The sequence below is a fragment of the Cajanus cajan genome, chromosome 1 (assembly GCF_000230855.2).
Source record: "Cajanus cajan strain Asha chromosome 1, NIPB_CcT2T_4, whole genome shotgun sequence".
NCBI lineage: Eukaryota > Viridiplantae > Streptophyta > Magnoliopsida > Fabales > Fabaceae > Cajanus > Cajanus cajan.
In genome coordinates this window covers 35,665,396-35,681,415 of record NC_138517.1, presented here as the reverse complement: position 1 = coordinate 35,681,415, position 16,020 = coordinate 35,665,396, and the positions used below count along the sequence as shown (strand labels likewise).

The 16,020-nt window shown below is 42.5% G+C and overlaps 1 protein-coding gene across 1 annotated transcript; it reads left to right on the top strand.

Annotated features, from left to right (window-relative positions):
* Positions 1–14,704: 14,704 nt before the first annotated feature.
* Positions 14,705–15,277, top strand: LOC109815280 (uncharacterized). Its single transcript, XM_020379949.1, has one exon. It carries the CDS (start codon positions 14,705–14,707, stop codon positions 15,275–15,277), a length of 573 nt encoding a protein of 190 aa, XP_020235538.1.
* The last annotated feature ends 743 nt before the right edge of the window (positions 15,278–16,020 follow it).

The following is a 16,020-nucleotide window of genomic DNA, read 5'->3' as shown; positions in this document are numbered from 1 at the left end:
CATCAGAGCATATCATATAATAACTTATTGGGTAAAAAAAAACGTGTGCTGAATTGAGTTGAACATAAATTGTATCTAATGATAAAGGCTTGTACAATCATAAGAAATAAAGAAAATATATTAGATTATTCTCCCCTTACTTAGTTATTTCTACACTAATCTCCCCAAAGGATCACGAAAATAGAGGTTAATCCTTGGAGAGCTTAGAAGCCATTAGGTTGAACAAGCGATCAAACTTGTTATCCAGATCTTCTTTGAACTTGTTGGATGTCCCAATGGAGACATATTGTTGTTCAATTTCAGATGCAGCTGGAAGTTCCTCAAGAGGGCCAGAAGCTGAAATTGGCTCAGTAGAGATGGGCTTAGATGATTCCAACTGTGTGATTCCAGAGGGAGCATCCCTAGGCATAAGCATTCTTGGTTTCCATGGTGGAATGTCCTTGCACCAATCGTAGATAGATGCTTTATACCTTGTGTTTGTGATAGCCTTTCACTCATCCTTGTAGAGATCTACGTTGAAAAGTGCAGAGTGGATGAAGTATATCTTGCTGAGAGCGTCTAGGTCTAGTGTCATCTTCGAAGAAAGGCGACAGACGTGTCACTGAAATGCATCAGTTTGCATGAGGTCATCCAACAATACCCACGTAGCATGAGTGTTTTGGCTTTTTTTTCGTCTGAGAGACCAGACGAACGCGCCTCATGATTGCACTTGTACATAAAGTTCTGATAGAACTTTTTAGCATCATCTTCAGTATATTGAAGTGCCTTGGCAGGGTCCTGTTACTTGTCCAAGCTCACTCCTTTGTAATGGTGAACCTTAGCCCTTGATGGTTTGGGCATTGGTCCAAGATGAAGTGCAGGATCCTTCATCTTGTTCGGATTTAATGCAGGAAGACAAGGGTAGATGCGGTCAGGGTAGACATAAATTTGGGTATCTTGATTGACGTATAAGGAAGGAGGTAAGTATAGTTGTATTGGTGTATCTATACATAGGCGCAAAAGACCAATTACAGCAAGTTCAGACGTGGAGAGGGAGCGAGAGTGACCTATATGTAGAGGAGTGAATTTGTTTGGTGATTGGATGAACTCCACCTTTGGTAGAGGGGATGGAGGTTGCCTTAGGCGGCTGATTGATGGAGTTTTCTTTTTGAGCATTTATGAGGATGGTTCTTGGTATAAGGGAAGAATGAGCTGAGCAGTTCCCTGTGGTGGAGTCCATGTAGATTTGGACTTAATTACCCCTTTTTGGTAAATCTTCCTCTTGAATGTTGGTGCAGGAAGATTTGTAATCATACCTGGTGGGAGTGCCAGGTAGGCCTCAGATGGAGTGAAGGGAATGTCTGGGCAATAAGGCGTGCACTTATATTCCCCTTCCTCGTATTCGTACACCAGTGTAGGGAATTCTTCTTGGCACGATGTAGAGGAGACTTCTTCAATTGTTTGACCATAAGGGTCAGTGACAGTGAGTGCTAAGAAGTGCTTAAAAAGGTAGTACACAGATAAAGAACGTCTGGGTTGTTCTTTAATCTTTTGTGGGGATGAAGGAGGTGACTTTTTCTTGAGTCCAAAGTCGGGTGGTCGTACAAGCATGGAGAGAGGTCCATGATAAGTGCTATGATTTTATTAAGTTTATGGCCTAATTTGAAGCACATATATCAATTTTCCTTGCTTTAGACCTTATTTTTAACTCAAAACATATCTAAATTGTTAGGTGAACACATTTTGTCTTTGAATCATGTTTTTAGGTAACTTACAAGTACTTGGTTGTTGTTTTGTAGTTTAGGAGAAAGCTAGGAAATGTCGCCACCCGCCGAAACGGACATTGGCATTCGCGACGATGGTTGGACTCTTTTTAAGTTTTGAAAAATGATGGATTGTTAGGACGACTTATTCTCAAACTGAGACCTCATCGAACTAACAATTTTATTAAATGATTCACCAATCCATGTTAATCCCAAGTGGGACCCTCCATGGATTAGTGGTTTTCGCAAAAAGGAGGGTTCTTGGAGTCGCCACCAATGTTTTACTCAAAACATTGGAAAAAGATATAAGACAATTGATTTCACAAATCAACTTCGGCCATTACAACCAGAGTTGGGTAAGGGAGTCGGTTACGTGCGAGGAAGGTGTTAGCACCCCACAACGCCCCTTTCGGGTTCCCTATGACGGATTATTTCATGAATAATAATGTAAAATTACTAAATTACCCCTATTTATTAGAAACGATTACAAGTAAATTGGCTACATGATGGAAACTTTAAACGTGTAATGCAACACTCAAAAAAGCGATAAAGGAAAGCGGTAAAAGAAGAGATTTATAGGAAACCTTTGAAGCGTGCTTTTATATATTCAAACAGACGTTAGGAGGCTTTTTGGCGCTCCTTCCCACTACACACTCGCTCGCTCCTTTTCCTAAAAAATAATTTTTACTATGGAAATCAAAGAGATTTCCCTTCGACCGGTTCGAGTCCTCAAGCTAAATGCTCAGAACTCAAGAACTTCGTCGGATCGGCTCTCGGAGAGACTTCTAGGGTAGAGAATAGCTCAAAAACCCAAGAATACTCAACACGAGAGTCCAGAAGTACTGAAAAAGTGTGGAATGACGTGCAAATGACGTCCTATTTATAGGATGGAGGCGCAATACGGCCTGGGAGGTCAATACGGCCCGTATTGAAGTTTTGAACTACAATATGGCCGTATTGGTTTCAGTGTGGCCGTATTGTAGTTCAAAAAGCCCAATACGGCCGTACTGAACCTCTGGGAGGTCGTATTGAGCTCCAATCCTCACACACCCTTATTCTAAGCTACTCTAAGACTCCTAGACCTACAAAGAGTCACCCTAGGGTCTTCCAGGAGTCCTTATGGCTGACTTTCCTTCAGTCTTTGAGAGTCTTTGAGCTTTATTCCTGACCCGGACAATTTTAGGGGTCTACAGCTGCCCCCCCTTTACTTAGTCGAATGGCTTCTTTGGTGTACCGGTTGACAAGTAAAGGAGTTGACCCAATTGTCCGGGGAGCAAGCCACCCTTCCAACTTGTAGTGTCTTCAGGTGGGAAAACTGTTGAGTAGCCTCTCTAGGTTGAGTATTAGTCGTCGCCTCTCCAGGCTCGTTTGCATACCTCGGTGTTTCTGACAACCTTGGTAGCGTGAGTTTTCCCTCTCCAGGGTCTGCATGCCTCCATGTTTCTGACGATGTTGGCAGGTGCATACCTCCGTGTTTCTGACGACGGGGTAGCTGAGTATTAGTCGTCGCCTCTCTAGGCTCGTGCATACCTCGGTGTTTCTGACAACCTCGGTAACGTGAGTTTGCCCTCTCCAGGGTCTGCGGTTACCGTGTTTCTGACGACGTTGGCCGCTGCATACCTCCGTATTTCTGACGACGGGGTAGCTGAGTATTAGTCGTCGCCTCTCCAGGCTCGTGCATACCTCGGTGTTTCTGACAACCTCGGTAGCTGCATACCTCCGTGTTTCTGACGACGGGGCAGCTGAGTATTAGTCGTCGCCTCTCCAGGCTCGTGCGTACCTCAGTGTTTCTGATCACCTTGGTAGCTTGAGTTTGCCTTCTCCAGGGTATGCGGTTTGCCCTCCCCAAGGTTGCATACCTCCGTGCTTCTGGTCACTTTGGTAGCGTGAGTTTGCCCTCTCCAGGGATTTGTGATGATTTTGTCTCCACAGTCCACGATAATGCTTCGACTGTTGTTTTTGATTTTGGTGCCGCTGAGGGCTGGATAACGTAGCGATCCGTCTAGGGGATGTGCAGTTACTCATAGGTTCTTGTGTCCCAACTTTCTGTTGTGTAGTTGGTGCCCCCTGGGGAATTTCTAATTCCTTTGGGGATGTAGACACAAAGATGCTCTTTCTGAGGTGAGCGATGCCTTATGATTGGCTGACGTCCTTTCGACGTTGGTGGAGTATCCCGGTTATCCTTATTCGGGTGACTCTTTTGATTTTCTGGTTTTGTTGCCTCTGCGTAGGCTGTTATCCGCTGAGGGATTCTATCGTATTGATTTCGATTGGCCTCCTCTGTTAGGCGGATTATCTTGATGTTTGGTGTTTAGCTGAATACCGAATTCCGCTTGGGAAATGGGTATTGATCTTTTTGGATTTTCTCTTTTTGAAAGAGTGCCTCTGAGTAGGCGAATGGGGATTGAGGATCTTATGTATCCCAGAGTATTATTTAGAAAGCCTCTTCAGGCTTAGCTTCACTCGTCGTTCGAGTTGGAAAGCTATCTTCCACTGAGGAAGTATAAGTCCTTTGACTCGGGTATTTCGTTTGGGTGATCATGCTTCCATTGGGGAATCTTGCTGATCTTGCTTTGATAGCTTTCACTGGGAATTCGGCCCAAGAGTGCAAGCTGAGATGTCTCTGGGGAGTATTATTTCGGCAAGCCTCTCCAGGCTCAGTTATTCTGTATGTTTGTTGGATTTTCTGAATTTTGCCTTTTTTTGTTAATTTTGGCTTTTTCTGTATTTTTGCCTTTTTTGTTGATTTCAGCTTTTTCTGTATTTTTGCCCTTTTTGTTGATTTCGGCTTTTTCTGTACAGAAATTAAAGTGCTAAAGAATTTGGGCTCAAAAGTGGAAAATTTCATTAATGAAATTAAATTTGTACAACGATAATGAAAAGTGGGGCACAGCCCGATCAATCAAATAAACAAAAAGCAAGAAAAAAATAGCCGGTCTTCACTCCTCTGCCGGTGGATCCTGTGGAGGGTCTGGGAAGCGACGATGCAGCCAGACTGACAGGCTATCGAACTCCTGCTTGAGGGCGTCGATACTGTGCTGAGCAGTGTCGAATCGAGCGTCGATGCTCTACTGCAACGCGTCGAAACGAGCATCGAAGTAGGCCCTGTCCTGCTGCGAGGTGTCGGCCTCTAGCTGCGGGTCCACATCACCCGGGAGCTCGATGTTCTTGAAGAGCTCGCTGAAGGTGTCGTGGGTGGTCGCTCGCACATATTGCCTCCCTGCCCTGGCAATGATCTTCATGTTGAGCAGGGTGGCGGCATTAATGGACTTGGGCGCCAACTCCCCTGCATCTATGCCATCGGGGCACCCCCAGTTCTCGGCGAGTCGTGAAAGGAGTGTGGAGACCATAATGTATCCTCGCCGAGTGTCGCCACCCTCTCTTGCCCCCAGATTCTTTATATGCTCATGGAAAAAGAATCCGGGGTTGGCCCTCTGTCCGGTGACCATACAGTAGAGAGCCAGCAGATCCTGTCGCGTCATTGACTCTGGACTCTTTGGCCTGGCGTGAATGGAGCCGGTGATCAGCTTGTGGCAGATCCTGAGCGCAGTCGGGAGCCAGGTACCCTTTACCCCAGCGTGATAGTCCATCTGACCCGTGACCTCTCTCCACATCTCGGTCGGGGTCAGGTTATCGGGGCACTCACAGACGGCGTCCCGATATTCCAGCTGATCGGCTCGCTGAAAGAAGCCAGCCTGAACGTTGAATTCGTCCAGTGTCAGGGAGCGGTATCCTCCCCTCATCCAAAAATCCACCGAGCAGACCGTCGCGCCGAAACTGTTCGTCGACTTTGTTACGCCGACGGTAGCCAAAAACTCCTTCGTCGCAGTCGGATAGATCTTAGGGTGGGGATCAAGGAGGAATCCCCATCCTATAGCGTTGATGTAGCCTACGACCTCATCCTCCCATTCCATCGCTCGAAGGATGTTGAGGTCGAGCACCCTCGACGACTGGAATATGAACGACTCAAGGAACTCCAGCCTCTCTTGATGTCGCGCGGTCATTTCGAGTTGCACGGGGACCCTCTGCCTCTTTCTTGATGACTCGGCCATTTCTCAGAATTAGGGGGATCTCAGACTCACTCACAGACAAGGTATGCAGAGGGATGAGAATGCTGTGCAGAATGAGAGGGGGAAGGGGCGTATTTATAGGAAAAAGTAGGTCAGTACAGCCCGTATTGAATTCAATACGGTCGTACTGACCTTGCCGTTAGTGTACAAAAAAGGAGACCAATACGGGTCGTCTTGAATTCAATACGCCCGTATTGGTGTGACCGTTACGGTCAATACGGGCGTATTCAATTCAATACGCCCGTATTGAACTGAAGGGTTGCCCATAACCCTAGTTTCAATACGAGCGTATTGAACCTGGTACGGGCGTATTGAGTTTTTTTTTTTTTTTTTTTTTTGAAATAAACAGAGAATAAGTGATCTTCCATTACACCTATCATCTGTATGCATGTATGCGGTATGATGCACCTAATTCTATTTGATTCATTTTTCAAAAGAATTAACCGATGCGTTTCTTTGCTTGGGATTTTTGCCATTCCTCTAAACGGACTATGCGCTGCCGATTTCTGTAACCGAGGAATGATGCGTATTATATCGAGATTTGGTGTCATTAATCCAGTGATCCTTCCCTTCCTTTAGAAGATGTATCAACCCTCCTATTGACCACTATATCTCCATGTTTCCACTAGATTATTCTAAAATCGTTTGGGACAAGAGAGAAAAGAAGGGAAAGATATATTTTTGTTCAGAAGTTTGTGTTTTAAAGGGGATTATTTTTGAAAAATGGTTTTTGTAAGAATGGCTGGCCAAGGTAGGCTTATGTGTTTAGGCTTGTTTGATTAAACATTTATGAAGCTAAGCAAGTCTTGTTATTGACGTTGTGATTTGACAACTTGGATAGTTTCCCTTGAACTTTTCTTTTTGAATTCAGCTCATGGTACCATCATGGATTTATTTTGCTTTTTGATTGTCCTAATTTTTGCCTAAAACACCCTTTTGTGGCGTCTTAGCGGACCTTTGTTTTTGTTTATTTTTGCAACCCTAATTTTTGCCTAGGTCACCCTTTTGTAGGATTCCTAGCGGGTTCTTTGCTCTTACTTTTGCGCAGCTCCCTTTTTGGGTTTCCTGCAGAGCTTTTTGTGTTTATGATTTTTTGTTCTTAAAGGATTTCTTTTTATCCATGATGGCACTTGTCGAGGCCAAGGAATGGTGCTCCGAGTTGTCACACACATTTTCGCATAAAAATGATGCGGGTTTATTGTTATTAAGACGATTTTAACTTCATTCATGTTTATTCAAACAGGGTTAAAATATTGTGGCCTAGAAATTTATTGTAAGCAAGAAAAGAAGCAATAAGAAAGAATAAAGGACGATTTTATTATAATTATTGTGGAAACATGTGCCCTATCGAGGCTCGGGGGTCGGGCTGTCCCCGAGGAGTAATCTCTAATAGTCATCAGGTTTATACATCCCTATCGGAAGGAGAAGAACACTTGATGACGACGACCGGCCTTGACGCTTGTGAACCGGCCTTCCTAAAGATCTGGTTTAAAGAACGTTGAGAAGGATCTTGGTTCCTCTTCGTCCTTTGATCTTTATTAGGGTTGTATCCTAACCCTTATTTCCCCGGATTGTCCTTAATGATGGGTAGCTCGGGAATTCCTTGGGAGTCCTTGCCAAGTCCTTGTCCCGGCAAGTATCCGTTCTTGGTAAGCATGTGAGCTACCTTCTTCATTTCTCGGGGAAACGTTTCGACATTGGCGATCTCCAATGCTTGGAAGGCGGTCTCTAGAGCTTCCTCTGCTGCATCCACGTAAGGTATGGCAGATGGCTTGCTGATGAGTATGTCATCTTCAGCTTGTACGGTCACTAGCTTGTCACCCACTATGAATTTGACTTTCTGGTGAAGCGTAGAAGGAACAGCTTTCGCATCATGAATCCAAGGTCGGCCGAGGAGACAGCTGTATGCGGGAGTAATGTCCATCACTTGAAATTCGACATTGAAGATGGTGGGTCCAATTTGGATTGGAAGATTGATTTCTCCCACCACCTCTCTTTTAGAACCGTCGAAAGCTCGGACGATCATGTTGCTCGGGCGCATTTGGACTCCCTTGATTGCCATTTGATCGAACGTTCTTTTTGGCATCACATTCAAGGAAGATCCGTTATCCACCAAGACTTTAGTGATGTGATATTCCTTGCACTTTACAGAGATGTGCAAGGGCTTGTTGTGATTTGGTCCCTCAGCGGGGATCTCTTCATCGGTGAAAGCGAGGTGATCATTAGCCGTGATGTGACTAACAATCCCCTCAAACTTGTCTTGGGAGATAGTGTGCGACACGTATGCCTCGTTCAAGACTTTCAACAGAGCTTGCCGATGCGGTTCGGAGCTTAGGATCAACGACAACAGAGTAATCTTTGCTGGCGTCCTATGAAGTTGATCCACGATGGAGTACTCGCTCTGTCAGATATATTTTAACAGCTTGTCAGTCTCCTCCTCGGATTCTTTGTTTTCCTCGATTTTCTCTTTTTCTTTTTCCTTTCCTTTATTCTTGGGAGCTTTATCATGAAGATCTTCGGGAGTGTAGATCCTGCCACTCCTAGTCATGCCCCCAAGTTCAGCAATGTTAGAAATATCGCTGTCGGCAGAAGAATGGATGTCGTATATCCATGGCACAGCCTCATTCGATTCGTAGGGAAAAGGTCTTGGAGCAGTGATCCTCAACGGTGTCGGACCTTCCCTTTTATTCGTCTTGATTACCAACAACGGAGTTGATGTGCGTTCGCTTGGCGCGGTTGTTGGCTTACATTTAATAACAAACGGCGTGCGATCCATTCTGAACATACGCATCGATTAATTCTTTCTTTTTATTAATGTTTATTAATTAATTACTAGGAGAGATATATGACTATGAAATGCACCTAGATCCCTCCATGATCTACGATAAGAATGCATGATATGAGATGATGGCGCTGAATATGCATGCATTGTGTTTATTTAACTAAGCATTATCATGTTTTCAGGATGTTCCTAAGATGATGCATGATATTGCTTGGTTTGGATAAATAACCTTTTTTCTTTTTCTTTGGGTATTTTTGTTTTTTGTATTTTTTGGGTGAAAAGGGAAACTACCTACATGAATGTGATGAAGGTAGATGTTAACACCATGTAATGGAAGATTCTTATCCCTATTTATTCTTATTTTCAAAAGGGAATGTTGTATGTTTAAAGAATGCAATGCATGCTCAAACAATGTCACATAAGCAATGCACAAACAATTCACTCATCCACGAACAGTCACGAGCGAATCACGAGGTAGGGGTATCCTGCAGAAAAGTGCATATTCAAGGAGGTTCTAACTGTTCTCACCGGTCCAAGGCCCCCAAGGTGCCCCCATCATAGGGACCCAATTCCTCTCGTCGTAAGTCGATGGAAAGCTCCAACGCACTGTCGGACTTGAGTTCATGGTTTTCACCTTGAGTGATGCTTTTCGACAACAGTCTACGGGCACCTATAGACCCATTCGACAACCGGCCGTACTAACATCCACTCCCTATGGCTTTCCACTCATGCCCCCGGGTATAGAGGGAACTGTTGTGTGCAAAGGTTTGTGTACAGTTTATATTTCAAACAATTGCAAAAATTTAAACATTCAACAGTTATTAAAGCCAATTAGATAAAACATGTTATCATACAAGCGAGGGGTAATGAAGTAATTTTAAACTATTATTTTAGAAAAAAATCCATCACTAAATGGGACTGACTCTCGAGGCTTCCCCAGTGGAGTTGCCATCTGTCGCCACCCGCCGAAACGGACATTGGCATTCGCGACGATGGTTGGACTCTTTTTAAGTTTTGAAAAATGATGGATTGTTAGGACGACTTATTCTCAAACTGAGACCTCATCGAACTAACAATTTTATTAAATGATTCACCAATCCATGTTAATCCCAAGCGGGACCCTCCATGGATTAGTGGTTTTCGCAAAAAGGAGGGTTCTTGGAGTTGCCACCAATGTTTTACTCAAAACATTGGAAAAAGATATAAGGCAATTGATTTCACAAATCAACTTCGGCCATTACAACCAGAGTCGGGTAAGGGAGTCGGTTACGTGCGAGGAAGGTGTTAGCACCCCACAACGCCCCTTTCGGGTTCTCTATGACGGATTATTTCATGAATAATAATGTAAAATTACTAAATTACCCCTATTTATTAGAAACGATTATAAGTAAATTGGCTACATGATGGAAACTTTAAACGTGCAATGCAACACTCAAAAAAGCGATAAAGGAAAGCGGTAAAAGAAGAGATTTGAAGGAAACCTTTGAAGCGTGCTTTTATATATTCAAACAGACGTTAGGAGGCTTTTTGGCGCTCCTTCCCACTACACACTCGCTCGCTCCTTTCCCTAAAAAATAATTTTTACTATGGAAATCAAAGAGATTTCCCTTCGACCGGTTCGAGTCCTCAAGCTAAATGCTCAGAACTCAAGAACTTCGTCGGATCGGCTCTCGGAGAGACTTCTAGGGCAGAGAATAGCTCAAAAACCCAAGAATTCTCAACACGAGAGTCCAGAAGTACTGAAAAAGTGTGGAATGACGTGCAAATGACGTCCTATTTATAGGATGGAGGCGCAATACGGCCTGGGAGGTCAATACGGCCCGTATTGAAGTTTTGAACTACAATACGGCCATATTGAATTCAATACGGCCGTATTGGTTTCAATGTGGCCGTATTGTAGTTCAAAAAGCCCAATACAGCCGTACTGAACCTCTGGGAGGGCGTATTGAGCTCCAATCCTCACACACCCTTATTCTAAGCTACTCTAAGACTCCTAGACCTACAAAGAGTCACCCTAGGGTCTTCCAGGAGTCCTTCTGGCTGACTTTCTTTCAGTCTTTGAGAGTCTTTGAGCTTTATTCCTGACCCGGACAATTTTAGGGGTCTACAGGAAAGAATGAAGGAAGTCAAGCACAAAGTGGTGAATTCGAACCTTATTTCACTGGAACAAAAATTTAACCCTCAAGCTGAGCGTGGAATTGGGGCTGAAAGTGGGAGTCCCAGAATCTTATTTCACTCTAGACTCATCCTCAAGCTTAGCGTGGCATCTCACGCTTAGCGTGATTTGTGCTGACATGTCATTATTCACATAAGACAAAAGCTTTTATGACCTAAAAGTGGGATTTTCGAGGAAGGAAGTAAGGAGAATCATTCTTGGAGTTTGTGTGGCGGCTGGAGAGCCCTAGAACCTTCAAGATAAATTTTCTTCCTTTCTTCATCATTTTTAAAGTTCTACATCTCTATGTGTAGCTAACTTCACCCTTGTTGGGGTTTAATGTAACTAAACCAATTCTCATGTGTAAACTCTAAGTGATCAATGTTAGTTGTTATTCAGTTTTATTGCTTTGTTTCTATAAATAATGTTTATTATGACTTGATCACCCTTAACTTAAACTTGAGGGTTTTAAAAGATTGAGAAATGATTTTAAACCTTTGAAATAAAATAGAGCAACGAATGGTGCTTATTGCTAGAGATAGAGTAAATACTATTAGTCTTTCTTAAGCTTTAGTTTTTAAAGTTGGTTTCTTGGTTAAACTATGCAAGAGATTGATAGTTTAAGCTAGAAACTTAGATGCCAACTTGTAAGAGATTAGGGTTGGTTATTTTTTAGAGTGATTGATAAAATTCTGAATGATAACGATTGTGAGCTTAGTGATAAACATGAGAGGAAGGTTTAGTGAAGTCAAACCCCAACATTTATTAATATTGCTTTAGAATCAAGTTTTGCACTCTAAGTGTTTACAAAATACCAAAAAGAATTTTTATTGCTTATTTACAGTATCTACTGCAGCAAATCAAACTCTTATTGCTTTTTGGTGTCGCCACCCGCCGAAACGGACCTTGGCATTCGCGATGATGGTTGGACTCTTTTTAAGTTTTGAAAAATGATTGATTGTTAGAACGACTTATTCTCAAACTGAGACCTCATCGAACTAACAATTTTATTAAATGGGTCACCAATCCATGTTAATCTCAAGCGAGACCCTCCATGAATTAGTGGTTTTCACAAAAAGAAGGGTTCTTGGAGTCGCCACCAATGTTTTACTCAAAACATTGGAAAAAGATAAAAGGCAATTGATTTTCGTAAATCAACTTTGGCCATTACAACCAGAGTCGGGTAAGGGAGTCGGTTACGTGCGAGGAAGGTGTTAGCACCCCACAACGCCCCTTTCGAGTTCCCTATGACGGATTATTTCTTAAATAACAGTGTAAAATTACTAAATTACCCCTATTTGTTAGAAACGATTATTAACGAGATATCTACATGATGATAATATGCAATGCAACAATCAGAAAGCAGTAAAAGAAAGGATTTTGGAAAAGAAACCTTTGAAGCGTGCTTTTATATATTCCAACGAAATCTAGGAGGCTTTTTGGCGCTCCCTCCCACTACACGCTCGCTCGCTCCTTCCTAAAAAATAATTTTTTACTAGGAAATCCAAGAGATTTCCCTTCGACTGGGTTCGAGACTCAAGCAAATGGCTCGTGACTCAAGAACTTCGTCGGATCGGCTCTCAGAGCGATTTCTAGGGCAGAACACTGCTCAAAAACCCCAGAATACTCAAGAAGAGAGTCCAAGAGAGTCAAAAAAGTGTGGAATGACGTCCAAATGACGTCCTATATATAGGAATGAGGCGCAGTACGGCCTCTGACATCAATACGGCCCGTACTGAAGTTTTGAACTACAGTACGGCCGTATTGAATTCAGTACGGCTGTACTGAAGTTCAAAAACTTCATTACGGCCGTATTGGTTTCAGTACGGCCGTATTGTAGTTCAAAATGATCAGTACGGCCGTACTGAACTTCTAGGAGGCCGTATTGAGCTCCAATCCTCCCACATCCTTATTCTAAGCTATTCTAAGACCTCTAGACCTACAAAGAGTCACCCTAGGGTCTTCCAGGAGTCCTTCTGGCTGACTTTCCTTCAGTCTTTGAGAGTCTCTGAGCTTTATTTCCGACCCGGACAATTTTAGGGGTCTACATTTGGTAGCTTAGTTAGTATAACAAGTGAATTTGTAAAGTGTTGTGCAAGTCACTTGGGAGATGATACAAATATTTTAATTGAACTACTTATACGATTGGGTACACTTGCCAAGGGAGATAACAAGTTTCTGGCGTCGTTGCCATGGACTTGCATCTCAATACTTAGGCAAAATCACTTAGATTACTAATCTAGGCTTTGATTCATTTATTCTTTTACATTTTGCAATTATTATATTCCTTTTCTTTTAACTCATTGTATCTGTGTTGCTGACTGTTTGTTGTAGCTTTGTGATTCTAGTTTATATGAGGTACTGTTCTCGCTAGTGATTTAGCTTATGATCCAGAAATTGAGAAAACACCTAGGAGGAACAAGGGAGCAGTAAGGAAACAAAGGTTACTAGCCAAGCAAGCACAACACAGAGAGGCTACTTCGTCCTCTCTCAATCCTTCTTTATCTGAAATCTTAGAGGAAGCAGAAATGACAGAGGAAAACCAAGAATTACTCTTGGTGATCATGCAGCTGCTACTGGTACTACTCATTTTTCCAACATTGCCACTCCTACAATCACTGCACTAATTTTGAGATGAAGCCAACATTGTTGAATCTGATTCAATATAATCAATTTGCGGGCCTTGATCATGAGGATCCATATCTGCATCTTCATACTTTTATTGTGCTTTGTGGCACCGTGAAGATACATCAAGTTCTTGAAGATGTGATTCAGATGAAGCTATTTCCTTTCTCACTACTTGGGAAAGCTAAAATGTGGCTCAATGCTCTACCACATCAAAGCTTAACCAAGTGGTCTGATATAGAGACAAAGTTCTTGGCAAGATTCTTCCCTCTTGCTAAGATTAATCAAGAAAAAAGTGAGATCGTCATATTCTCTCAAAAGCAAGATGAACTTCTTTCTGAGGCTTGGGAGAGATACAAATACTCGTTGAGGAGATGTCAAAGTCATAAATTTGATGACCTTACTCAGGTTAACATTTTTCTAGGTAGATTGCTGCCACGGGTGAAAATTCTATTGGATGCCTCACTAGAGGTAGCATGCATTTTAAAACACCGGAGGAGGCTATAGAGTTGATTGATGCTATGGCAGCAAATGATTATGATTTACCAGTTGAAAGGGAGTCAAGACAGAAAAGAGGAATTCTAGAGTTGGGATCTCAAGATGCTTTATTAGCTCAAAATAAGCTCTTGTGCCAGCAAATTGAGGCCCTTACCAAGCAGCTTGCTCGAATTCCACAACAACTACAATCCACTCAACATCAAGTTCATAGTTGGGATCTTTGTGGGTTGAATCATCCTCATAGGCAGTGCCTTGATACTTCCCATCTCATGGAGAAGAGGTGAATTACATGGGGAATCAAGCTCGACAAGGAGGAAATTATGGTGGTAATTATGGGAAGAATTGGCAATCACACCCTAGCACAAGGTGGAACCAAAATGATATTGCTCAGTATTGTATACCTCCTATGCAAAGGCCCAACTTGTATGACAAGCAATCCAGATTAGAACAAAACATTGAACCAGTTAATGCAGGTCTCAATCTCTAACCACAAGAGTACTGAAGCATCTATAAAGAATTTGGAGATTCAAATGGGGCAGTTGGCCAAACAATTGGCTGAAAATTCTGGTGGCAAAATTTCAGCTAATACTCATACTAATCCAAAGGAGAATTCTAGTGCAATTACAACAAGAGGTGGTAAGAGAGTCGGTGTGTTGGAGGGTGAAGAAGAGCAACAGGAAAAAAAGGCAGAAATGAGAGAGGGAGATGGAGAAAATAATGAAAAAAAATAAAAAAATTAGAAAATGTAAAAGAGAATGTCATAGATGGAGAAGAGTTGGCTGAGGAAGTTGTTATTAAAAAATCAAAGAGCCAACTAACAAGAGAATTGAAGATGAAATCCAAGGTGTCTAGTACCAAGGATATGCCATATCCCCAAGCCCCAAGCAAAAAAGATAAAGAGAAGCAATTTGCACGCTTCATGGAGCTTTTTAAGAAGCTTCAAATCAACATTCCATTCTCAGAGGCATTGGAGCAAATGCCCACTTATGCGAAATTCATGAAAGACCTCTTGACAAAGAAGAGAAAGTTCATTGAGCAAGAGATCATTGAGTTGGAAGCGAGGTGCAATGCCATAATTCAAAAGAACTTACCTCCCAAGTTCATGGACCCTGGAAGCTTTACAATCCCAATCACTATTAGGGACCTATCAGTTGGAAGAGCACTGTCGGACTTAGGTGCAATCATTAACCTCATGCCTTTGTCTATGTTAGATAGAGTTAGACAGGTGGTAGTAAAACCAACACGCATGACTTTGCAGCTAGTTGACCGGTCTATCAAGTACCCCTATGGTGTGATTGAGAACATGCTAGTTAAAGTTGACAAATTCACATTTCTAGTTGATTTTGTGATTTTGGACATGGAAGAGAACTCTACTGTTCCTATTATCTTGAGAGGCCATTTATGAAGACTGCACGAGCAATCATTGATGTTGGGGATGGTGAATTAAACTTAAGGGTCCAAGATAAGGTGACCACTTTCAATTTATTTAAAGCCACGACCCATCTGAATGATAAGGGTGTTTGTTTCCGAATGGATGTTCTGGATGAAGTAGTGTGTGAGGCTACAAAGAAGCTATCAGTTCCAAATGATGTAATTTGCTTGAAGCTGCCTCCATTCTCACTGCTTGGGAAAGCTAAATTGTGGCTCAATGCTTATGAGTCAGCTAAGCACTACAAGGAAAGGGTGAAGTTGTATCATGACCGAAAGATACTAAAGTGAGAGTTTCATCCTGGACAACTTGTGCTCCTTTACAACTCCTGGTTGAGACTTTTTCCAAGGAAGCTGAAGTCAAAGTGGTTAGGGCCATTTAGAGTTAAGCAAGTTAAGCCTCATGGAGCAATACAAGTGGAGGATCTTGCCCCCAAAGAGAGCTGGGTGGTAAATGGCCAAAGACTCAAACTTTACCTAGGCGGTGAAATTGAGCGAGCTTATTTCGCCGTTGCATTAGACAACCCTTGAAGTCTTGGCTTGTCAAGCTAGTGACATAAAAAGAGCGCTTTATGGGAGGCAACACATCATTCTTAATCCAAAAACAAGTTAGCATGCCTTTAATTTCAGTTAATTTGTGTTAGTGTGTTTTAGGTGTAGGTACATGGTTAATCATTGTGTTTGCTTCTTAGTTGAGAAAGCATTGTGATTGTGATGGCT

What these genes read in the sequence shown, in the direction of transcription:
- LOC109815280 (XM_020379949.1), top strand. Translation starts at nt 14,705, where the DNA reads ATGAAATCCAAGGTGTCTAGTACCAAGGATATGCCATATCCCCAAGCC.